Genomic DNA, 25,290 nt, shown 5'->3' on the forward strand with positions numbered 1-25,290 from the left:
TTTTAATTATTAGAATTAAAGAAAATAAATTGAACTTTTATTATACTTATTTATTAAAGTGAAAAAAGGAAGAAATAAAATGTATAATAATTATGTGAAAGAAAGAAATGTAAGACATTGGGAAACACGCATGTTGCTATCATTAGCAGATGCACACACTCTAATGTTAGTTGCAGAGGAAAAAAAAGACAGCATAAACCAAAGCAGTTAAACACATAAATACAAAAGTAATGAAGTAAACATAATACAAAGATATTTTAACAGTACTCGTAAGAAATAATATTTTCGGAGAATTCGAGAATGTTTTCAGGAGAATAGTCGTGCCTCGATATAAGGACGGACTTGTCCCTCGATATAACGCAGCGAATCAGCCACCACCACTATTTGTTTTTAAATATTGCGAGCCAATCGTTGACCGGCTGGTGGTCAAATAAATAAGAATCGGTTGGCGTTATAGTAACTAAAATTAATACTGATATATTTTTCAATATATTTTTGGGAGAGTGTCATGGATGGATTGGTGAGGTCTCGGTGATGAAAACGAGTCCAAACATGGCCCTGTTTGGAGTACTTTTAATTATATATTAAAAAAATTGCCGAGGGTTTATAAATAATTGCTTATATTTAAAAGTAAATTGAACGGGTTCGTGTTTGGACTCATTTCCATCGGGAACACCTCACGAATCTATCATTGATCATTTTCGTTAGGATATCATGAAAAAGATAATAACTGTAATTGTTACTGGAAACGTTATATCGAGGGGTTGCACTTTCATGTTTGAGAGAATCATGTAATATTGCTCCAATGTTGCAGGAATATTACAATATCGCATTAAACCTTGTACAACATAGCAAAATACTGCTTTTACTTATAAGATAGAGAATTCGAAGAGGTTGAAACTTCTGGATTCGAGTACTATCTGCAATAAATTTAATTCTTTCAACTATCGAAGTACTCGTGTGTACATTTTCGAACGCTACAGGCACTTGAATGCTCTGCGAATTCAAATGTTCGAAGCATTATACCTTGGATATTGGGATTGACTCGGATTCGTGAGTGCACATTGCACTTGATACCATCCCTATCCCTGACACATTGGAACTGACGGAGCAATAAGAGGCACGCACGTCCTACGTTCACCGCGATGTCGGCCGAATTGTCACGAACGGATGTAGGAGCGCGACTATTCCCTCGAGATAACTCCGCCTGGCTTTTGTTATTTCAACTCGTCAGTCATCAACAATGTTTGTCTCGAATTTGTTATCGTTCGTTGTTACGCCGAGCTCTTTCGCTTGGTTCGCTATGGAATTCCATGCGCGGTTGGGCACGAAGACAATGGCGATTTAAATTCTGCTCGTCAATTTCCTTTGATCTACGAGACCGTCGATCATTTTGAACATAAAAATGTGCTTGGAGTTTAATAAATCGAATTGAGTTGGGGCACTGCGTTGTATCTGTGAGTGTTAATATTTATTGACCTACTTCTAGCGATAAAAATCATTTAAATGAGAATTAAGTTACGCGAAATTAACACCGGTTACAAGACAACGAGGTTGCCACTTTTTATTTTAAATTTGGAGCCGTGTAAACAAAAGATTGAAGTGGTTCATCATTAAGTCCACCACTTTCTTTTTTTTTTTTCAATGTAAGACTGTCCTGTACTGTTTCGAGGATTACCACAATTTTTCGGATACGATAAACCATGATAACTAATTCTTGTTTTGCTTACATTTGGATGTAGTATTAACTCGATGAGATTGGCGTGACCTTGGGTTTGGTACTACTAGTTTTATTCTTAATAATAATATTCGGTATTAAAATGTGCGACGAAGAATAAAATCGCAGAGCATTGACTCATTTTTCCTATTGGCGACAACAACGCGTAGGTTGCAATAATGCACCGCCGTCGTTTGCTTTATCTCTGATTCCACTACACGGAAGTGGTGTACCGCTGCGTTCCACCGATATGAAACAATATAATTGTCTGGCGCGTTGACAGGCACGCGTAGACAGTCTAATAGCACTAACCGACGATGTCTCCTATGTACAGCTATCAGGGACGGACTTAGAAGGCCTTCGTGAATTACTCAACCTTCTTCACGCTTTTTTTTACAGCTAACTAAACTAGGTCTAAAATTTGATTGTGACTAAATAAATTCAGTAAAGATTAATTGCTCTTATCTAAGCAATCAAGCTTTACATTATAAAATGGTAGAGTTCTCCATTTTTCAGTAAGAATTGATTCTATATACAATCAACACTTTCTATGCACTTATACAGGACGTCAAGCTCTAAGAAATGATTGAATTTTATTGGGTTGTCCGGAAAGTCCATGTCGATTTTTGGTAGGTGGTACAGGTCTGAATATATCGAAGTGGTTGAAAACAAATAACATGTATGCATCCCTTAAAAAGTGGAAAGGGCGTGGAACAAAATGGCACTTATGTAATTCAATAAATATATATTGAAAGTCAAACCTGTTTTTGAATTTTTCTTAGAAATTGGCATGAACTTTCTGGATAACCTAATACAAAGAGACAAAGTCATATAACTTAACTAAAACACCTAACGTACTAATCTAACACATGATCATACTTTACATTCATTTAATTCCTGCTTTATTTTACTTTGCATTTGTTTACATATTTCTTTTTATAATTCTCCTATTAAGGATGCCAATCAAAGCTACAGCTCCTGAGAATCTTCATGGAATAGCATTGACCCACATTATAAACACGTTACCCCAATCATTTCTGTTTCTTTAACAGAATTACTGGTAAAAATTGCTGAAGTTGGGGGCGGATGGTGGAACAGTGTGCAGCGTAGCCCGGGTTCGAATCCCGGTCGTCTGTCTCAGTATTTCAAGGCATGGCTAAGAAAAAAATGTATGGAAAGTCTGTTCAAGAAATAAGAAAAATGTAAAACTAACCAAAGAATATATAACAGAATGCCACAAAATAGGAAGGATAAAGAAGTAAAAAGTAAGTTCAATTTTTCTTAAAGCAATGGTTTATGCGAAATAAGATCACGCAAACGTGCCTACAAAAATTGAAGGACTGTGGCTTATTTTAATGTAAGAAAACATGTAATATTATAAATATAAAAAGATACATATATGTAACGGAAAATATGAGTGCAATATGTGAATACACATGCACTTAAAAAATAACCAACTGCTGAAATTTATTTGAAAATTAAATAACCTCTCTGCCTCGATGGCAAGCTCCTCTCACGAGTGGCCTTATCATCGAATCCGTGTTCCCTGTGGCGGGATTGGGCTGCGTTCGGTTGTATACGTTGCTGTTGTATGTAATTTCGCAATCAGCTTGCAGCCACACGCAACTAGATCAAACTATGTCCTACTCCAATTCCACGGGGATATTCGATCGTTTCGCGTTAAGTTATTGAAGAATTGACCTTTCCTGTGATTCGCGGTGCATCGGGTTTACATTAGCTCCGATCGGGGCACACTAGCCGCGCGTTTGTATTCTGAGGAGGTTGTAATAACGAATCGGCCAAACTAATGAAGTGATACATTATTCACGGTTGTCCTCGGCTATATATCGCCGGAACGATACAGCTTGCGCGTCAATTCGCCCGATAGAAATGATATCGGTTTTGTTCCTACTCTTGACCGTCAACTATGGCCACAGCTTCAACGATTTTCCATCCTTGATTGCCGCGAACGCCACGATGGGTACGAGAGCATTTATTCTGGAAAGACTTTACGAGCTATTTAATAACAAAGTTAAACGATAAAGTTAAAATATCAGTGTGAACCCGTGGCTTATTATACAAGCGATTGCTATTCGATTCTCGTTGAACTAACTAATTTGTTTTCATTTTTCACGTGAGCGATAGTGTCAGTGGTGGCTATAGAAAGATGTGAACTGTGACTTGTTGGGTAGATTCTGGTAGAATTTTTTTTTTTTTAAGTTAGTAGCTTTGATGTCGGAGTCAAACGAATAGGATTTTTCTGAACAGCGGTGATGGTCGACAAGAATTTCTTCGACAACAAGGAGGAGCACAGAAACGCTGTGGAGTCCGTCCTCGAGTTGATCACGGACACCGTGAGGACGGAGATGCACCTAGGTGGTATCGCGGTTCGTATTTTCCGCGACGTGGACGTCGATCTGCGACAAGGTAAGCGAACACGAGCCCCGATCGATCGATAGCATGATTAATCGCCACGGTGGTATCATGATCTCGATGCTTGCGTTAAGATTACACGATACTTCTATCCATCACGACGTGCTACCGAACCTGGCGCCTGCACGAGACTGCTCGAAAGAAGGATATTATACATTTCGCCATAACAGGTATGTGGACGAAGGATTCATTTGATTCTAGATCCAGATTGTTCCCAAATTTCGTATTTGAAAGCGCAGGGAAAGTATACATGGTATTAACTAAAATACAAGATCTTTTCTACAAATCAGTATTCAGGATCGATTCCTCGTGAAAAGAGGAACCGAAAAGTCCTTTACCATTTTGCAATCGGAAGTTTCGTTATTTAGATACGAGCATTTAAAGTTTAAAGCGCACCATTTTGTATTCTAGTCAGCTGATCGCGCATGCGCGCACCCACACGGAGACCGCGTGTCTATGGGTTCGCACGCGCAAAGACTTTAATTACTCGTGTCTCGATAACGAAGCCTTGGACTGCAAAGTCGTAAAGGACTTTTCGATTTCTTTTCTCATAAAGAATTAACCCTTTGCCCTCGAGAGGTGACTCTCGGTCACCACCAGGTTTGACGCAGTGAATCAACCAACAATTATGTTTGTTTAGATTTTTTTAGAATTCGAAGTTTCATAAATAAATTGATTGTCGGTGAAGTAAAGGTGACCTGATTCTCAAATCTCAAATTAGTTCGCGATCACAAATCCTGATTGAAAATGCACTCGTTTCAAGATCCAGACTGTCCCCGAATTCCGGACGTCGACGGCATAAGCGTTCCCATGATAGTACCTGGCGAGGAACTGTCCCAGATCTTTCTCGACCTGAGGATGATGAACATCCTGTCCTGGAATGTGATCAACATCCTCCACGACGACACTTTTGGTGAGGAAATTCTATTGGTAGCGATATTGAAGTTTCTTAACGCTTTCGCTGCGGACGAAAATAAGTAGCTGTTCGTTGGGAGCTGCAATTATGATACATTTTTAAATAAAACATTTCTTGTGTAGAAATCTAATGACTATAAAACGTATTACAGTTTGACAACGAATTATTTATTGTCTGACTTTTACAACTGTCTCGACCGAACTGAACTCCGAATTATTATATTATAAATAACAAATCGCACCGCGTTCTCACGTAACCATTGCATACACGGATACACTCAGACACTTACCCTCATATTATATATCACACTTTTACACTTGCAAATGTTCTAATATGATTATTTTGAAAAACATATATTTGTGGCAACTTATTTTATATATAATATGATTGTCGAACAAAAAAAAAAGAAAATGAAAACTGAAAAATAATAAAAACAACCATATATTTTCAGTTGGACGCACACGTGCGTCATCCGCTCTTACCCTAAGATTCAGTTTAGCATCGCCAGGTGTTTAATGTAGAGGCCTGTTTCAGATAGGGACACGATCACCAGGGTGATGAAGGCCATATCGGACAAGCTGCCCAACGAACGATCAAGTCTGATCTCCAGGTCGATCTTCACCCTGAAACACGACGTCACGGAGAGGGAGAGGATAAGCTCCGTGAAGAAGGTGTTGGATGATTTCCACGTGGAGCAGCTGGGACGCTGCTTCCTGGTGATCGCCACTTTTGATATAGTCGCCGATGTTATGGAAGTGGTGAGGATTTTGTTTATTTGGAGACTGAAAAGAGGTGAAAGAAACGTTAAGAAACATGGATTCGAAAAGAAACATTAGCTCGATATAAAAATTTCTGGTTTTCGATCACTCGTTCCAACGATCGCTAGTTGCGTAACGTTTCTAGGAATCTATGGAAACCATAGTCATTTCAAAGTTTCAAGTCTCTTTACCAATCACCTCGGATAATTTCCTCTCCTCTTTTTTTTTATTTTTATTAGACATTCGAAGACAGATCCCGCAAATTGCTTTTTAACGATTCGCGTGAACTTGAAACCATAATCGAGGTGTTACGGCGCAGTACTCGATTACCGTGAACGGTGGGTTCAATTACGAAACTTTCTTTGTTCTCTTTTTTGCGCCTCGAAGGCGAGGTCCTTGAAGATGGTGCATCCCGGTAGCCAGTGGTTGTACGTCATCACCGACAGCGCCGAGCAGAACGCCACCAACATGACGACCTTCGTTGATCTATTAGCGGAAGGTGGAAACGTGGCTTTCATGTACAACGCGACTGAATTCGGCGACTTCTGCGAAGTAATGATCGATATTCTTATTTTATTAAAAAATTCGTCTTAGAAAATGTTCTAATACCTGTATTAAAAACAGTAAGTATAAAGTACTGTATAATAACAGGGTTAAAACTTACTGAGAACTCTTTGTAATTCTACTTCCATGCCAAGAGGTTGAAACTAATTGTAATCTTTTCTAATCTACTATCCGAAGTGCTTAGATGTAACAATGTATTTCTTGCACAAGGCATTGTGTTTTTGAAACGATTCATTCAACTATTGCATTAAAAGAACAATATACATTGTAAATTTTAAAACTGCTATTGGAAATGTGTGATTTTAAGAAAATTAGTCAATATAATGTAATATAAAGGAAATAGAAATTATTTCGTACTTTTAAGCATATTATATCTAGAACTGGTGAGTATTCATATAAATTAACTAGAAATTATGCAATCAACACTCGAGTGCAAAGGGTTAAGTCTCAACGCAAGATCAGCCTCAGAGTTTGATCAAACAATCGCCCAAGAATTTGCGATTTACATGCGACAAGTAATTGTTGTAAGACTTTGGGTTCCACCAGGCCAAGTTCACATGTTTCGTCGCGAAGCTGGTCAAAGCGCTGTCCAGAACCTTGGACTACTCCCTGATGAACGAGATCGAGCTGCGAAATAGGGCAGGCTTGGAGGACTTCGAGATCATCAAGCTGACAAAAGCGGAGAGGAAGCGCGAGATACTGAAGAATATCAAGGTCAATGATCCGAACACAGTCTGTAGATGAAGTTTAGGGGATTCGAGGAGAAGTAAAATCGAAACTCCGTTTAGATACACCTCAGCCAAAACTTGCCAGATCCTAAGGATGGCTGCAGGATGTGTTTGCTGTGGAGGTTCTCCTCCTCCATCACTTGGGGCAATTTCTTTCCTCGCGAGAAAAATATCGCTCATCTTCTGGACGTTGGGACGTGGTCGCCTAAATTTGGAGTCGACTTGACGGACGCTCTCTTCCCTCATATCGATCACGGTTTCAGGGGCATCGCTATACCGATCACGACGTACCACGTGGGTAAACGTTTGTCAGCTGAAATGAGAAAATTCCAAAGATAGTATACTCCGATTATATAGATTAGTTAGATCTTAGAATTTATTTTATTATTTTAGAATCCACCGTGGCAGATAATCTCCGTGAGCAGCACGGGTAAAGCGACGTACGACGGACTGATCTTCGACGTGGTCAACTACCTGAGCAAGAAGTTGAACTTCACGTTTAACGTGATTGTCCCGGAAATGGACAAGATAGCGAAGTCCTGGAACGATTCCCGGTTCGCCAAGCTCGGAGACGTAAGACGCATACATATTCACGTTCTACAATTCTACAATTCGTGTAGAATAATTAAGCGATTAATAAAAACAAACCCGAATACAAGCGAAAAATGAAGAATTTCATAGGTTGTTCCAATAAATTGTTTCTGATGTTTGATAATCTCGTAAAAATAAAGAACTAAGTTTACAATTCACATCACGTCCAAATATCCGACTAGTTGGTAATTCTAATGATATTTGAATAATATTCGAACGAGTGATTCGGTGAATGAATCGCAGAAATGAATTAATTTTTCCGTGCAGAGAGTCAACGAAATGACGATGTCGAGCACGAGGAAGGTACCGCGGGAAGTGATCGACTATGTTCGCGACAAGAAGGTCCTGATGGCCGCCTGCGCGTACACCGTGAACGAATATGGGAAGAGCGCAATCAATTTTACGGTACCCATTTTCCTGCAAACGTATAGCTTTTTAACTTCCAGGCCCGAGCAGCTGTCGAGGGCGCTTCTGTTCGCCTCGCCGTTCACCAAAGAGGTTTGTAAACATACCTCAGTTGACACAGCTTTGCCCAAAGCGTCATTTTTCGCTCACGAATTTTCCATCTTGCGATAAAAAATTATTTACAGACGTGATCGTCGATACTTTATTTGGAAATTAAAAATAAGGTTAATATTCTTGTGTATTCTATAATAAATCATAGATTCTAGAATCGATGCCACGACCAAACAGAATATTAATTAACATACTGCGGATCTTTATGCAAAATAAAATCTTTGTAAACGAACTCCGCAAATATTATAACGTGATCTTTAATTTCAATATTTTTCGTATCAATGCATCCTGTGTGCGTTTTGTACTTTTACATATTTAAATTTTTTATAAACGCATAAAAGTCCACAGTCTATTAATTAAATTGCCACTGGAAATTATTTCACCTAAAGGTGATTTTGTTTGAATTCATTTTGCCACGTTTGCAGTCCAAACGCGAAGGACCTTCCACAGTCGCAACATTAAAGAGACTCGTCGATCTATTTAATTTCACTTGTCATCGAGCCGCGTAAAACGACGGGAACTAAACGACGCCGTTACGCAAAAGCTGTTCAGAGATATTTCGTCCAGGCTCTTAGCGTTTCGCTAACGTCCCGACATTCCGACGCCGTAATAGCGCGCAATGACAGGATTATAAAGATTGTCGTCGTTTAGTTCGGTATTTTATGCGCTCGAATGCCTCCTAACGCGTCCTCTGGCTTTTAGACGTGGGCCTGTCTGGCCGTAGCCATTATCATAATGGGTCCGATCCTGTACATGATCCACAAGTACAGTCCCTACAGCACGAAGACCTCGGGCCTGAACTCGTCCTGGCAGTGCGTGTGGTACGTGTACGGGGCGCTTCTTCAACAAGGTATCATTTTATTGTCTCTTAAGGGGATATGTACAGTTCACGGTGCATTTTCTGCGAATTTTATATGGCTGGAAGGTTTTTTTCTATATCAAAAGTTTTATTCTCGAAAACGTAAGGAAAAGCTCCAGAGTTTGTCGATGGCCAGGTCAATGCAATTCCTTTGATGGTTCTGGTTGTTTTTGGGAAATTTTCCCAAGGGAATATGTCTATCGATAAATAGAAGATGAATGGTTTAATTGACACTGTAATATTAGTTGTAGAAAGGATAGGAATGATACTAGTGAGATGATATATCACCATAGGTGAGATGATAGTAGTAGGAGCAGGAGATCTAGAGGTTGTCATTGGTGTCGCGGTTCCTGTTAAGAGGGTGTCCCATATTTTTCTAGGACCCGTTTGTAAGGGTTAACAAAGTTGTATAAAAGCCACAACATAAACCGAATTGAGTACAACAGTTTATCACTTAACTCTTTAGTCTATAACAACGCGTGTGAGACACGTGATAAGGAATAATTCGAGTCTAACACGAAAAGCACGAGTCAAACACGTCGTGTATGAATGTGCACAAGAGAATACCTAAGTAACTATGGCACGCGTGGTTTGAGAGAGTAAATCGTAGGTCAAGGGTGTTAAATGAGCAAAAATTACTCACAAAGTTATTATCGACAACAAATAATGGGGTTGCAAATATGAAGTAACAATAACATCGAAAGTAACAAATATAAACAAGGAAAGCTTTAGGTTCAACAAACATGCTGGGAATGATTTACATCGAGTATCAAAAATTCCAGGAGGGATGTATTTACCGCAGTCGGATAGCGCGCGTCTCCTGATCGGCGTGTGGTGGTTGATCGTGATGGTTCTGGTGGCCACTTACTCCGGAAGTTTGGTCGCCTTTCTGACGTTCCCAAGGATGGACGCGTCCATTCTGACCGTGGAGGACCTCATAGAGCGAAAGGATAGGTTGACCTGGAGTTTCCCCAACGGCAGCTTTCTTGAGGTGTACCTGAGAAACGCGGACGAGCCGAAGTATCATATTCTCTTGTCTCACGCGCAAAAGCACAACGACACGGAGGAAGAGGAATTAATAGAGCGCGTGAAGGAAGGCAAACACGTCCTGATCGACTGGAGGAGTTCCCTCAGGTACGTTCGAGAATCGATGATTAATCGATGATGACTGGTTCGTGGTCTCGAGGATGATCGGAGAAACGAAATTAACGGTTTCGAATATTAACTGGTGGGAATAGGTTCTTGATGAGAAAACACTTGCTACTGACCGGAGGTTGCCACTTTTCCATGAGCACGGACGAGTTCTTGGACGAGCCCATAGCCATGATCATCCCGCAGGGGAGCCCCTATTTGCCAGTAATCGATGCAGAGTAAGTTGCGCGACGATTCCTGGAATAGGAGAATATTTACGTAACGAAAGTTGTCTATCGTTGCTTCTCTTGCTTGACACGTTGACTGCCAGACTAATACTCTTGAAAATTTCTACTGTGATTAAGTATACTTTCCAGGCTATTGGAAACTACATAATCAAACATTTATGTATCGTTTATTTTTATAACTTCATCGAAGTTCAAGAGTTTCATTCGAATTTATTGTTTCTGGTACTTGACATTCAGAATTAATTTTGTTTGTTCTTCAGTGAAAAGCACCGTCGCTTATATATGGCGATCAACGTGTTAAGTAAGTAGCAGATGGTACGTTGTTTAAACGAGTACGTTTATTGGACGCAGAACGCAACATATTTTAATTTATGGAACAGATTGCATCGAATGCACGAGTCGGGTTTGATGCACAAATGGATCACCGAGAGGATGCCAATGAAGGACAAGTGCTGGGAAGCGTTAGGCAGCAGCCAGACGGTGATTAAACGAAAAGTGAACGTGGCTGACATGCAGGGGATATTCTTCGTACTCTTTATGGGTAAGATTATTTGTTTCTCACGATTTTCCAATCATATTTGAATTGTTAACTATATTCTGTTAATTGTATTCTGTCTCAGGCGCGACGTTGGCCTTGTTCCTTCTACTCTGCGAGTTCTATTGTCACAGACGCAAGATAAACAAGGAACGCAAGCTGATTCGTCCGTTTGTTTCCTAAAATCATCTTCAAGGACCCGTATCAGGTCAAATCGATCATTTTTGTAGCCTTAAAAACGGAGATTTTGATGGTATGAAGATATCATGGGGAAACTATGACTTAAATCTCTTTCGATTTCGAATGGCCTATCATATATTTTAATATCATCAATATTCCTGTTATGGAAGTGCAAAAGTGACTAATTTGACGTAAAATGGTTCGTACAGTCCTGCAAATTGTTTTCGCTGCTCTCGCCAACTTCCCGCTATCCAAACAGCGGTTTCCTCGCGATAAACGGAGCCAGCGCCTCATTATGCGGCCAGTCGCATTTCTTCGGTCCATCTCGCGCGAATTGCCCGTTCCCTTTTTCCTTTTGCAATTAGCGTCTCTTTCTGTGGTCAGGACTGGCAAACAAGACCGCTCTTGCTCAAATCTTGTTAATATCTTTTGCCCGACGCTCTGCCCTGCGACCTGGTCCTTTTCCATCCTCCAAAGAAAAATTAAAATTAAAAAAGAACTATTTTAGTTTAATATAAAGTGTATTATTATTTCTTTTATTTAAGAACGGAAATTACTAATGCGACGTCACGTTAGCTCTTTGCACTCGAGAAGTGACTCTCAGTCGCTATTAGCAAATTTATCAGCAATAATGCTTCTTTAGGTTTAATTTCTTTGGAACTCAAAGTGTCAATAAAATGATTATCGACGAGGTAAAGGTGACCTTATTCTCAAATCTAGATAGCTTAGCATTCGTGGCAATAGAATGCTAAGAAAGCATCTTGGGTTGCTGGTAGATACGAGAAAAAAAGGCCTCGAGTGCAAAGGGTTAACACGTGACCGCCATTTGTGGGCGACGGTGCTCTTTCCTAAGGAACTAAGTTTATTCATTCTTAAGGCAAGCTATGGAAGAAAATAAATCCAAGTGGAATTCGTGAATGCGATTTGGTTAGACCAGTAAGTAGATCATGTGGTTTTCGATTGTTTCGAAACAAAATTTTGAACTTTGTAAAGATTTTCACGAGTGGTGGTCAACGCGTTCGAGTTAGTTCCAGAAAAATAGGAATTGTAAACGGATATTAAACCAGATGTAATCGATAGGTATCGATAAAACTGTCGAGCGTCCCAACGTCTGACGTCATGTATCGATAGTATCTGAGCACGTCTCGGTCCCAACGCTAGCCTACGGACATCCGAGAGAGGTATGACAATTACCATCACGAACGTCTAATTTGTGGGTAATGGACGGCACCGGATATTGCGCGGATATCCACGCAACGTCCGACAGCGACAGTGCTTCAACGTTTTTCACGATGGACGCCTGCTGGCGTGTCCGTGACGTCGATTTATTCGCACCTGAATAGCGAGCGTGACTCTCCGAATCGCCGTGTTCGAGTCCTTATTATCGTAATAAGTCGCAATTCTACTCGGAGAAAAGTATACGAGAAAGCGTAAGGCAAAATGAGTTCGAAAATATTCGTGGAATTATGATAGAATTATGCGTGGAATCAAATCAAGCAAATATGTTCGATGTAAACATTAATTACGGAGGGATTAAAAAATAATTATGTCTTAAAACTCTCTAGTCAGATCGATGAAATTTTGTTTGAGTGGAGATGTGAGTAGTATAAATAAAAATCCGAGTTATTCAGCGAATCTATATTTTGAGATATAAAGTTTCGAGTTCCGAAAATGTAGAAAAGAAATTGTTTCCAAGTTACTTTTTAAAGGTTTCTTTCACCTGGATAATGAGTCTTGAGGTGAGAAGCCTCGTCTTCCTTCATTGTTCCTTTTTAGGGGAGCCCAAACTTGGTGTTTATTAACGAACGATAAATTAACGATTGTCTTAGGAGGAGAAAATAGGCGTTCATTGTTAAACGCTGATTCTTGATGCGTTTGGCAACGATCTGTGGAAGAATCTCGCGGTAAAAGTCACGGTGTTACATAACGAATCAAGCCACTGGGATTCTCCCGCCTGCATTAGTTGAAACCAGGTCCTCGCGTAGCTCTTTGCCATGATGAATGGGAGAATAATCGAGGCACTGGTATTCTATATATTCTGTAACAGAAATTACGCCCTCAAGATTTTAATACCGTAATCAATTCTGTCAAAAATTTCAGGTCTACAAACTGATATGTAAACATTTATATGTACAAAGACAAATTCAAAAACTAAAAAATTAATAAAATATTATCCTCGATTATTCATGAGAATATTATATGAATATAATTTTTTCCTTACTACTTACTTAACTATTATAGTACGTAATAGTTGAAAACATTGAGCTAACTAATCGTGGTGTTAAAATTGAAATAACAAGATCTCTATAATAGACTAATGAATCCGTTTTTGCATTGGTTCCACGATTATTAGGAGCTGTCACTTTCCTTGACACATTGGCTCACGTTTGGTATGATCGTCCATAGTAATTGCTGCGAGTTAATTTCGGTCCTTACTCGAATCCTCGTTACAATGAAAGAGGAGCTACTACGAGCGTTGAGCAAGACTTATGACGCGTATGATTTCGCCGGCGCATGTTACGTTACGGTGGAAGTTGCCACAACCAGTTACTTTATTAAGATCAGAGTATAGAAGAAGAATGGGCATTGCAAGTGTGCGAACACCGGAGAGCCTAGAAAGGTCGGATTCCGTGTTGCACCTCGAGGATAAAAACACAGACATAGAACTCAGATTCTACATGAAAATTCACCTAGATCCTAAATATTTAATTAAAAATTTCACACGGCAACATATCCTCACCATACAAGTTCAATTATGACCCAAAAATCAATTTTATTCCTATAAACTTATTTATAGGTTTTTACCTATTACCTAAACATTTACATGGGACAAAAAATTCATCCTTATATACACTCAACATAAAAATTCAATTATGATCCAGAAATCAATTCTATGCCTATAAACTGATTTGTAGATTGAAAATTAACATTCGTTTCAAAAATTCACCTACCAAAAATTCACCTTTAAAAATTCAATGATGACACAAAAGCTTCGTTCTTACATACCCTCGAAATAAAAATTCAATTATGATCAAAAAATGAATCTTAAGGCTATACATTGATCTATTAATTAAAAATTAACCTTCATTTAAAAAATCTACCTATTAAAAATTCACCTGTAAAAATTCAATCGCGACACAAAAAGCTGCCTCAACCCTACAAATTGGCATCCAACTAAAAAATTCACCTTCATCCGAAAAATTCAACCTTAAAAAATGAATGTCCACCTGGAGAATTCCTCTTCCTCCCCGAAAACGTGATTTCTTGTTTCCCCTTTCGGAGAGCATCGCTTGCACGCGTCGAATCCGCCGCAGGATCCACTGAATAATTCATCCGCTGGAACCTCCTTCTCCATCCGAGCTTCCCGTTCTCCAGGGAACCTGTAACCCTAGCGCTTCACCGTGGGTGGAAGGGGAAGGGCGAGAGCGCGATATGACGGCGTACATAGACACGGGTTTATCTACCTGACGACCTTGCCGTTTAAAAAATCCAAGAGTGGCTGGCAGGGCCTCGAGCGGGCGGCGTGCACCATCCACGAGCCAGTTCAGACGCGGACCGCGGACGACTAGGACTAATAATCCTAATAGAGGCGTTCTCCCCGCGACACGGAAAACGCACCGCGGCGCGTCTCTGGTATCCACCAGGTGAATCGAAACCAGTTGACGCGTGTGTTCTATGCGCGTGGATCGCGCTGCATCCTCCGCCAGTGATCGACCAACGCTTTAACATGGGAACTGCGGTACCCTGGCTGATCCTGCTGCAGCGTACGTATCCTGTTCCTTGGAATGGCTTTCCTCCATCGTTACGGCACACTCGGGACCTGGAGAGATTGCGCTCCCGGATGGAATTCGTATTTAGTGATCAGAATTTTTGGAAGAGCTTGTATCGCGGCGTTGGACTTTGTATAAATTCATTTTACCAACAGCGTCGCTAGAAGAGTGTTTTGTGAATTTTATAATTTGGAAATGTGTGTGTGTTTTTTTTTAGACGCGGAGTTCTAGTAAAGATCAATTTTTCTGACACTTTTTGTGCCTGTAAGATTCAATCTGTACTAGCGTAGACATCAAGTCTACGATAATCATGTTTTAATAATCTCTCTAATAATATTAGCTAGAAGATACAAGTTTTACCATTTAGAGTCCCAATTAATTCAGACCTAACCCAAAAGACTCGATCACTTGAAAATTCTATCATTCTACCTATCCATTTTTAAATAAATTCCTCCCGTATTTATTCTCCGTCGATGGTCTGAATTTACTTGGTAACGTGACTATTTCCACGTCGAAATTCCCGAGCAGTGTCGTCTGCGCTCGTCCACGGCTACGACACCGCGGAATTCGACGGCTGGTATCAACCGGTTCCCCATCGACCAGTCGACATCATCACGGACGTTATTAACGACCTAGGCGTGCGGATTCTGCAGCAGTACACTGGCCACGGGAACGTCGCATTCTCGCCGACAGGGGTTGGCTTCGTCCTGGCGGCGTTGTACGAGGGCTCAGCTGGCAGAGGAAGACAGCAGATCGCCGATGCTCTGGGTCTACCACGGGATAAGGACATCACCAGGCTGGGATTTCGGGACATCCATCGCAGGCTGCGGGTGAGACACTTGCGAGGAGAATACATCCAAGTTGGACGTTATTCGAATTACAATCAGTCGTTTAAGGACCTCTATGTCTATCGAAGAAATTTGTCTAAATTAAACGATAGGCTTGACGTAAGTTCTTGTAAGTTTTTCATTATAAATATATACATGAATAAAGTTTGCATATAATTGTAATGAAAGATTTATTTGGAAACGCCAAACCTGTTATTTAATTTATATGTGTCTTCGATAGACATAGAGGGTACGAATATTTATGGAACTGACTGTAATTTGTATTTCGAGGAGTTTCATGGGAACGAGTTTTATTTAAACGAATTTTTCAGTGGAGTCTATTTTTATTCGAATGGATTTTTATTCCAGTCAATCTTTATTAGAATTAGTCCCGGATAAAAGTAAAACTTAGTTCTGCATCCACACTGGATACCGAGAACTCTGAATAAATATTCGAATCAGGTTTATTCCAATACGATTCGATATATTATTCGAAACGAAATTTGTAACATTCAAGCAATGGAAAAACAGAAATATGAAAAATGTAGAGCCACAGATTTCAACAGACAATCATATAAGGCCTTAAACCAATCGAAAATGATCACCTCCTAAACACCTAAACTAAAGAATTTAACTAAACTCGAGAGAATTATTCACAACGTCCCCTTCGGTTACGTAACTGTTACGTAATACCATGCAGTAATTAGACCGCTGGTTAATTTTAAGCTTCAACGAACCCGAATTTCTCTTTCCTAAGTGTCGATTTCTCTTTCGCTCGATCGCTTTTCTAAAACGGCTCGTGCGATCATTGACGCTGACGATCACGCGGAATTCAATGGGATCATTTTCTTGTTCCAAGACTTATCTGAACGCGGATGGCTTCCTCGGCGGTCTGACTCTGAATCAAGAGAACACGAGACTGCGTCCAGAATACGAGGACATCTTGAGATTCTATGGGTTCGACCTGTCCGTCCCTGAGGACGAGGCTAACGAGACCACGACCGTACCTGAGACGACCATGACGGACCAACCAGCGACAGAGACCACACCAGTCCAGGATGAAACTACTATATTGGCTACTGAATCTACTCAAGAGAGTACCAGTGAACCTATGACGTCGACTACCCCAGCTGCAGAGCTGATAGGGAGGACGATGAACACAGCAGACGTCCAGGACAGACTGACCCAGCAGACAACCTCTGCTACCACAATTCTAACGGACTCGACCACACCTGCTACTCTAGCTAGCCAACCCACGACTGTGTCCCTAGAAACATCCCCCATGACACCTGAAACCCCTACAGTCACACCTTCCGACGCAGCCACGACTACTGCGGCCACTGTTCAACCCACGATTCAAAGTCCAAGTACGACAGAGCCTGCTCAATCTACCCTGATGAGCACTACCTTGGCCACCACTCCAGGAACACCCGTCGAGACCACTGTCACCACAACTGTACCAGACTCGATGACCACAACGATGACCATGCCAACAACTGTATCGACGACTATCACCACCATGATGCCTATGGATGCAACAATGCCTGCTGATAGCGGAATGGTCCCAAGTTCGTCGAACCAAAGGCTGACTCAGGCAAATCAGACGATGGGTGGCTCGACGAGCGGACCAGCTGCGGATGAGAATACCGTTTTAACGGGCACCATTAACAATCAGACGGCCTCGAGCGAGATGGGATCTACCGATACGCCAGGGACGACTGCTGTTACAGGTGAAACGGGGTCGAATGGACAACCCGCCACTGCTTCCTCGACTGTCAGCGCGAGGAGGAGGAAGCGTGGCGCGAGGAGCCCCAGGGGATTCTTCTCCAGCTATCCAGGTGTGGAACGTGACTCTTATGGTCCTTTTCTTTTGGTAGAGATCTGTAGGATTGGTAGGATTCATGCTTGGGTTGATGCTTGGTCTAGGAATGTTTGAATACTGGAGTTGATGAACGATGAAGTTGGACTAGGAGATTGCTGTCTGAAGTGATCATGGTCACTTACAGTCAGTCCTATAAGTATTCCTCTATGTCTATCGAAGAAATATGTCTAAATTAAATTGTGAGTTTGATGTTTCCAAATAAGTTCTGCATTATAAGTATATACATGAATAAACTTTGCATATGTTTATAATGAAACATTTATTTGGAAGCACGAAACCTGTCATTTGACCCTTTGCACTCGAGAGGCGACTCTCAGTCACCATTAGGTTTCACACAGTAGATCTATCAGCAATAATGTTTCTGTAGGTTTAATTTCTTTGGAACTCGAGGTGTCAGTAAAATGATTGTCGACGAAGGTGACCTGATCCTCAAATCTCAAATTAGAGATCTCATCTTCAAAGTCAATCTAAGCTTAGCATTTGTGGCAATAGAATGCCAAGCATCTTGAGTCGTTGGTAGATACTAGAAAAAAGGGCCTCGAGCGCAAAGGGTTAATTTCCACAAATGTCTCCAATAGACACAGAGGGTACGAATACTTTTGGGACTGACTATATATGTTTTAATTGGGATATATACGTTTAATTTCAGACGAAGGTATATGGATGCAAGACCTGGGCATCTGGAAGCCTTACTCGACCAGTTTAGGCGAAGCGTCCGTCAGGGACTCCACAGAAATATCGTTCCTAGTGAATGGCTGTGATGTCTCCTCCGTCACCGCTACCAGATACTTCGCAGTGCTACCATTCGCCTACTTTCCATCCCTCCACGCAGTCGCCCTTGAATTTCCCCTAGACGTAAGGCTAATCATTCTTATATCAACAATCACTGCAACCGAGACTCGTGATCTACAGTCGAAATATTCCTCTATGTTTATTGAAGAAATTTGTTTAAATTAAATCGTAGGTTTTACGTTTCCCAGTGTATGTTTATCGAAGAAATTTATTTAAATTAAATCGTAGATTTGATGTTTCCCAGTGTAAGCTTGAATACATACCTTGATGTACATACGATCATTCATATACATATTTATAATGAAAAATTCATTTGGTAATATCAAAACTATTATTTAATTTCGTTAAATTTTTTCAATAAACGTAAAGGGTATATTTATGGGATCGACTGTATATACTACCCCTCGTACAGTCTTAGTATTTTAATTCTTTATTTAAAATAAAGTTAAATCTTACTCTATATATACCGAAGAGTTGAAGAGGATGCCTCTTGCTGAAAATTCCTGAAAGCTCATTTTACTGTTGATTATAGCACGAAGTCAAGAAATGACGATATGGGTGAACAAATGCATTCTCTACAGCTCCTCGCAGTACATTAAGTGCAAAGAATTCTGATCTAATCGTTCACGGGCAATTAAGTAAACGTAGGTAAAGGAAGTAGAGAAAGTCGTTTTCGAAATTTTTTGAGCAATTTTCATCGTAACCCGTGCGAATATGGCGATCCACCTTAAGGAGATCGCTATACGTGTTCCTCCCCCCCTCCCTCCCCCTATAATCTCCCTCGACTTATCGCTAAAATCTACGATGCTCTCTAAATCCAGGATTTAACACATTGGCGCCAAACTAAAACTCGTGAAAATTTCTACGAAACTAAAATTTTGTCTCGAGACTGTTGAAAATTAGATAATTTAACATTCGTAGTAGTATTTAATGTTTTGACCTCGCCAAATTCACAAGTCCATTTCAAATTTATATTTCATTATCGTCTTACCTTTGAAATTTATTCTTTTAATTCCTTAATGAAAAGTTCCGTCACCCATTTCTGCCAGAAATTTTCTGGGCGACGTAGCGACCAACGTGCTAAGCCAGTTTCTCTCGTCGACATTTCAGGATCCCAGATACAATATCCTCCTTCTAATGGCCACGGACAGAAGAGATACGTATCGACTGGCGAGGGACCTCGGCGGGAAGTCGCTGAGGCTGTTGAGGAAGCAGCTGCAGGCCACTTGGGTCAGGGCCACCATTCCATCGTTCATGTTACGCGGTTTCGTCACCCTGACGTCCTTCCTGCAGAGGGTACGAGCGTGTTCGGGCTACTGGGACAATCGTCACGCGTGTTCCTTTAACCTTACTGGCGTGGGAGGTTGGATTAGGGTTGCTAGGTCTGCCAGACCTGTGAGGTCCGGTGGTTCCATTAGACGTAGTAGATTTGGTAGATTTAGTAGAGCTGTTGGATGTGGTAGATTTGGTTGATTTGTCAGGACTAGGAGGTTTGTTCGATTTGTTGAACCTGTTACTAGATGTTTTAGGTGTCACCGATATCTTCAGTTCACTAAGTCTCTTAGGACTCCTTAGCGTCCACAATTGAGGACGTAAAATTTAGAAACTACCGACACTATCGTTTAGGGCGAATGTCCTGATTTGTGCACATGAAGAGGGACCAGTTTAGGATTTTGTTTTTTATTTTTTCCATACTAATTTTACTCCAAGTTAAACATTAAATTACATTAGTACAAGAAAATGAAATAGTTCAGGTCTGAAAGGATTAAATCAGTTAAATTTCCTCTATCTGTTAGATCGTCTGGATCTGTCCCATCAATTACACAAAACCACTCAAGGTCTTCTAATCAGACCAATAATTCTTTTAAACCTACTCAACTCGCATTAGATCAAGTCAAGTCAGTTTAAACCCAAACTTAGATCTACACATCTTCTATCTCCATTGACCTCTTACATCAGTCTTCTCTATCGATCACCTCAAGATGAACCACATAGTTTGTATCAGTCTTTCTTGACGTTCTCATGACAGGAGGCCCGGCCAAACGGCGTTCGCCAACTCGCAACGCTCGATACTTCGCCATTAGTCTCGGGCATTAAGCTTCTAATTACTTAATCGCGTTAGTCGAGATCTTGAGTGCACTTCCCGCTCCTCGTCACGGCTGCGTTTCCACGAACAAAGATATCGGTGGAGGTGATTACCTTGACGACAGGTAATTGACGATAATTCGAAGCGCGAAAAAAACGGGAATTGCTCTAATGGACGCAATTCAACAGCGCCGTTCTCGCGACTTTTACGGCTGCTGGCAACGTTCTTGGACTCATGAATGGTGCCTGGTCTCTTTGATACTCCGAAGCTGACAGATACCAAGCTGGAGACGAGAGATGGAAGATGATAACAGTTGACGATTAGGGACTCGAATTTGAGAGCGCAACAGTTGGTCGCGAACATGAGTCTTTCTAACGGCGAGTTTGCTTCTTTACGTCTTTGAATTGTGATAGATTAAAGAAAGGAAGAATTTTTGATTAACTATGATGTTCACTTTTAAAACTAGGTTACTACTGGTCCGAGTTAGAGCATCTAAAATATTCACCCCTGCTTCACCTCTTGAGATTGAGAGATTAACGAGAGGCTTCAAGATCCTCAACTACAGCCGTATCAATTATTTGACATCCTCGTGTAAAGTTTCTTGCTGCATTAGCGATGATGGATAGCAAATTCTGTTTCGAAGTAGCAGGTCAATAATCACCTGTATTATTACTTGGGTGCCAAGAAACTTCACAGATGTTAATACTTTGGGTGAGTAATTTATCCGATTTTACTTGCAGCTGGGAATAGCGGACGTGTTCGAGCCAAGAGCAGCGGATCTGTCGCTTATGACACCGGACTTAGGCGTGTACGCCAGGGATGTGCAGCAGAGCATCGGGGTCAACATCAGGAATTACATGAAACCCGATAGGACCCACTCTCGTGAGTCGCCCAAATCCGATCCTCCCTTGATCGTTCCACCTCGACGGGACTATTATCGATACTATCATCCAGGTTTCTGCGCTATGCTCTTTAAATACTAACGCACGTCTTCCTTTCTCTCTCCTGAGCCTCTATTTTCCACAATTCATAAGTAAATGAGAAAGATTTGATTATTAATTGTTATTGAATTCAGAGGGTTCTTCGTTTGGAAATTTCTGGACACAGGAGTCTCTATTGTCGCGAGGAAAATAAGGTTGGTCATTACAGATCGATTACATGTCTTATTTAAGTCGTTGCTAAGCGACCAAACCTTCGACACTCCACTTCACTCGTTGCTAAGCGATCACGATCTTCTATCTTCAGCTTGACTCGTTGCTAAGCGACCCAAGCCCTTCTTCATTCAACTCCACTCGTTGCTAAGCAGCCACGATGTTCCACGTTCACCTTGACTCGTTGCTAAGCGACTCAAGCTTTTTAACCGACTTCGAAAAGGAGCAGGTTACTCAATTCGACATGTATATTTTTTTTTCGATGCTCAACTACACTTGCTAAGCAATCACGACCTTACACCTTCATCTTGAATCGTTGCTAGGCAACTACGCTCTTTTGTATTTAGTTCCACTCGTTGCTAATCGACTAATTTTACAAATATTTCCAAAGAGACTGCCTACAGTTGTCTGTTCATATTTAAATCATTAACGAAAATTCACAGAGAATCGAAAGGGAACGATGAATACTTTGAACGAGGCAATGGAAGTGACGTAATTGACGCCAGCATCGGGTGAAATTGCGATTCGCTAGCGCGTCGTTTGCAAGCGACACAGCGTCGGAGCGTGGACGCGTGGCGAACCGCGTCCGACGATGCCTGGCCATTACTACTGGCGCGTGTCTGATCCCTCTTCATCTCTGTTCTCTTTTTCGCGTCGAGGAGTTACGTACAGTTAGTCACTCGAAAAAGGAGACTCGATTTGTGTCACTTACAAAATTCTACGTTATTACATTTACTAGATACCTCTAATGAAAATTCTTGGAAAATTTCGTTACTTTAAATTGGAACGTCGAGGGATGTTGCCATAGTTAATTGCTGGATTCGTAACTCAGTATCCTCTGTCTGATTGCTGACCATTTGCAATCACAGAATTGCACATTTTTCGTCGTTCCTTTGTCTCGGAGATTTCAAAACTTTTTCGAAGGTTGCCATTTCCTTGCATATTTAAAAGGTCACAAAAGAATATTAATAGAAAAGAATGTTTAAATTATTGCAAGGCTTCCTCTGCCGATAAACACTGTTCTATATCAGACCCTGATCTTGGCGAACTGACCCGAACAAGGCGACGTCAAGTTTGGGAGATTTTAATTAAATAATTTTTTTTTCGTGAATCGATAAATGTCGAATTCTTCTCGATTCGTCGTGTGCTCGGCCAAGCACCGTCGTTTCCGGTTTATCGTAATCGTCGGTACGATCGGGAATATTCTCAGTATTGTTATAAAGTTGGCTGGATCTAATCGCTGATATCCTGCGCCTGACTCACCGAGGGAAATAAATGAAAAGACCTTGCGGTTTGCTAGGAATTCTTCGACCATTGCGACGAACGCTCCTCGTAAACGTTTGCGTTCCCGGTATTTCCTCCGATGTCTATCGTTACTCCAGAAATTAATTACTAATCGTTTTCGTTTCTCGCTACGTTATCTACGTAACAAACTAATTTCAGTCAGCTACTACAGTATCTTGGAAACAATTGGCGTGAAAATAAAGATTTCTGGAACAAATGTTGCACGAAGACACATAGACGAGGCCGCCATGTGAGGCCGCTGCGATAGTATTATGCTTCGGGTTCATTTATAGCAACTTTGAAACCTAGCGAAGAGTATGTTTTTTATTACAATATCTACAAAACAAAATACTATTACTGTATGATGATCTCTTCATGCAACATTTGTTTTTCGAACACGTTTTCTACCTCCATAGTTTTCAAAATATTAAACGTACTGGTTACTTACTATTCAGTTCACCTACGTAATACAAAACATTCTACATCCTTGAATAAAATTCCTTCGATCGCCTGGCACTCAAGTAGCTATAAGGACATTTAGTAATGACAGAATTGAACAAGTTGACTGTTTATATTCATGGTCTACTCAATTTTTTACAACGATTGGACATCATGCTCACCTTTTTGGAAGCTTCCCAAGCTACACTCCACAACGCCATCTTCTTAAAGGTGACCTGGAGTTCGTTGATCTGATTCCTTCTTACTCCACCAAAGTCTGTTAAAACTAATGTTTAAACGAAGTTGAAAAGGCTCCAGACCTTTATAAACGGAAATCAACTTGTTGTAATATACTGTAGCGTCCAGTAATTCGAGGGACGACCTAAGGTCGACTCAATTAAATGCGATTCGACGTTCAAAGCTATATTTTTAATTCAATATTAACCCTTTACAGAGATAACACTCTGTCACATTTAACGCAATGCTACAATTCGGGAGTTGAGTCTCGGTCGCCACTAGGTTCGACGCAGCAAATAAACCAGCAATAATTGTTTATCTTGAATTTGTTGGAACTCAAAGTGTCAATAAAATGATTGTCGACGAAGGTGACCTGATTCTCAAATCTCAAATTAGAGATCTCATTTTCAAAGTCAATCTAAGCTTAGCATTCGTGGCAATAGAATGTCCTCGCGTGCAAAGGGTTAATGTCGAATTAAAAATATAGCATTAACCTAATTTAATTTGACTCGAATGAACTCGAAGTTACTGGACGCCTTGTGGAATCGTTTGCAACATTTTTATATGGCTTTACAGGAAACGGGTTATTCGAGAGAGCTGGACCAGTGCCATTCACGGCCGTCCATCCGTTTCTCTACTTCATCGTCGACGCCGAAACCTCGGTGGCCTTAATCGCGGGTCGAGTCAACGATCCCCTCAATTCGCGGATCCTCTAGGACCACCCACAAAGCCCTATCAAACGGGTAGACAGACTCATCGCCAAGTACTAATAAACATATACGTTTATTTGACATACTTATAAATATCGTTATAATCTATAAACAATTTATATATATATAATATTTATATTTATTAGATCATTCCTAGTTCGCACACACCTACCTTTAAGTACACGATGTATGTCTGTACAAATCATCCGTATGTTGTAAATAAAGGAGAGAGACGAAGGGAGCGAAGGAGTCTTTTTTTATTGTTTTTCTTTAATTCAGTCCACGATCGACGGACGATTACTAAGACGAAGAACGGCAAGAACTTAGCATTTTACAGGCTTCGCTATACAAGTGTCGAATACGCGTGGCACGCGTGGCTCGTCGCTGAAACGTCGATCCTTTCTCATCGTTGTTCATGTACAGGATTGCTCGTTCGCTTGCTCGAGGAAAAAGAAATATATTATTATCTTATATTTATATATAAATACAGTCCTGCGTACGAATTCAATCGAACGCGTCCACATCGTCCGTACAGACAACCTTCCGACGGTCTCGCGAGTGTCCCAGACTCCTCGCAGCCTCCACTTTGATCCCCGTTTGATTGGCTTCGCTTTCAAAGCGACAGTCTTCGGGGCTCGGAAGCTTCTTAAAAGCTTCTTAAAAGCTTGAACGTTCGCCAAGGAGCGAGCGCTCTTCCAGTTTCGCGGCTCTCTGTCCCCCCTTTCGGATAAAGTCAGCAACAGGTGCGTCACAAAATGCTCGCCCCGGCAGCCTTACGAAGCTTTCGTACCGCGCCTCGGATGGATCGACGCGTCGTTCCGCGAGTCTCGCGTATTTGGCAGTGATTCACATGATCTCTTCGTTTCCCTTCGAGAAGACAATTCGCAGAAACGCACGGAGTATCGTCCCATCGTTGTCAGAGTATCGTTTACGGTGG

The 25,290-nt window shown here is 41.0% G+C and overlaps 2 protein-coding genes across 4 annotated transcripts; both read left to right on the plus strand.

Moving 5' to 3' along the window:
• The first annotated feature begins 201 nt into the window (after nt 1–201).
• LOC128887758 (ionotropic receptor 93a) lies at nt 202–13,349 on the plus strand. The gene is made up of 16 exons (XM_054144022.1): nt 202–1,457; nt 2,770–3,698; nt 3,986–4,144; nt 4,225–4,320; nt 4,914–5,063; nt 5,601–5,824; nt 6,212–6,376; nt 6,935–7,102; nt 7,177–7,410; nt 7,510–7,689; nt 7,975–8,205; nt 8,926–9,073; nt 9,865–10,216; nt 10,321–10,452; nt 10,842–11,002; nt 11,082–13,349. The coding sequence occupies exons 2-16, from the start codon at nt 3,608–3,610 to the stop codon at nt 11,177–11,179; spliced, it is 2,589 nt and encodes an 862-aa protein (XP_053999997.1). The 5' UTR covers nt 202–1,457; nt 2,770–3,607; the 3' UTR covers nt 11,180–13,349.
• Nucleotides 13,350–14,226: 877 nt separating this feature from the next.
• On the plus strand, nt 14,227–25,280 carry LOC128887764 (uncharacterized). Of its 3 annotated transcripts, none has more exons than XM_054144053.1 (7): nt 14,231–14,940; nt 15,475–15,776; nt 16,633–17,611; nt 18,305–18,510; nt 19,558–19,743; nt 21,274–21,487; nt 24,220–25,274. In XM_054144053.1, exons 1-7 carry the CDS (start codon nt 14,904–14,906, stop codon nt 24,357–24,359), a joined length of 2,064 nt encoding a protein of 687 aa, XP_054000028.1. In that variant the 5' UTR covers nt 14,231–14,903; the 3' UTR covers nt 24,360–25,274. The 3 variants fall into 3 exon arrangements, with proteins under 3 accessions (XP_054000047.1, XP_054000028.1, XP_054000036.1); XM_054144061.1 differs by having other exon boundaries at nt 21,274–21,415; XM_054144072.1 differs by lacking the exon at nt 19,558–19,743 and having other exon boundaries at nt 14,227–14,940; nt 24,220–25,280.
• The last annotated feature ends 10 nt before the right edge of the window (nt 25,281–25,290 follow it).

Source organism: Hylaeus anthracinus, unplaced genomic scaffold, assembly GCF_026225885.1.
Source record: "Hylaeus anthracinus isolate JK02 unplaced genomic scaffold, UHH_iyHylAnth1.0_haploid 0, whole genome shotgun sequence".
Taxonomy (NCBI): domain Eukaryota; kingdom Metazoa; phylum Arthropoda; class Insecta; order Hymenoptera; family Colletidae; genus Hylaeus; species Hylaeus anthracinus.

Excerpts from the sequence above, each read along its gene's own strand:
- LOC128887764 (XM_054144053.1), top strand. The coding sequence starts at position 14,904 with ATGGGAACTGCGGTACCCTGGCTGATCCTGCTGCAGC. Across the intron at positions 18,511-19,557 it reads CCCTTGAATTTCCCCTAGAC|GATCCCAGATACAATATCCT; the intron begins GTAAGGCTAATC and ends TCGACATTTCAG. Across the intron at positions 19,744-21,273 it reads TGACGTCCTTCCTGCAGAGG|CTGGGAATAGCGGACGTGTT; the intron begins GTACGAGCGTGT and ends TTTTACTTGCAG.
- LOC128887758 (XM_054144022.1), top strand. The coding sequence starts at position 3,608 with ATGATATCGGTTTTGTTCCTACTCTTGACCGTCAACTATGGCCACAGC. Across the intron at positions 8,206-8,925 it reads CCTCGCCGTTCACCAAAGAG|ACGTGGGCCTGTCTGGCCGT; the intron begins GTTTGTAAACAT and ends TCTGGCTTTTAG. Across the intron at positions 9,074-9,864 it reads CGGGGCGCTTCTTCAACAAG|GAGGGATGTATTTACCGCAG; the intron begins GTATCATTTTAT and ends CAAAAATTCCAG.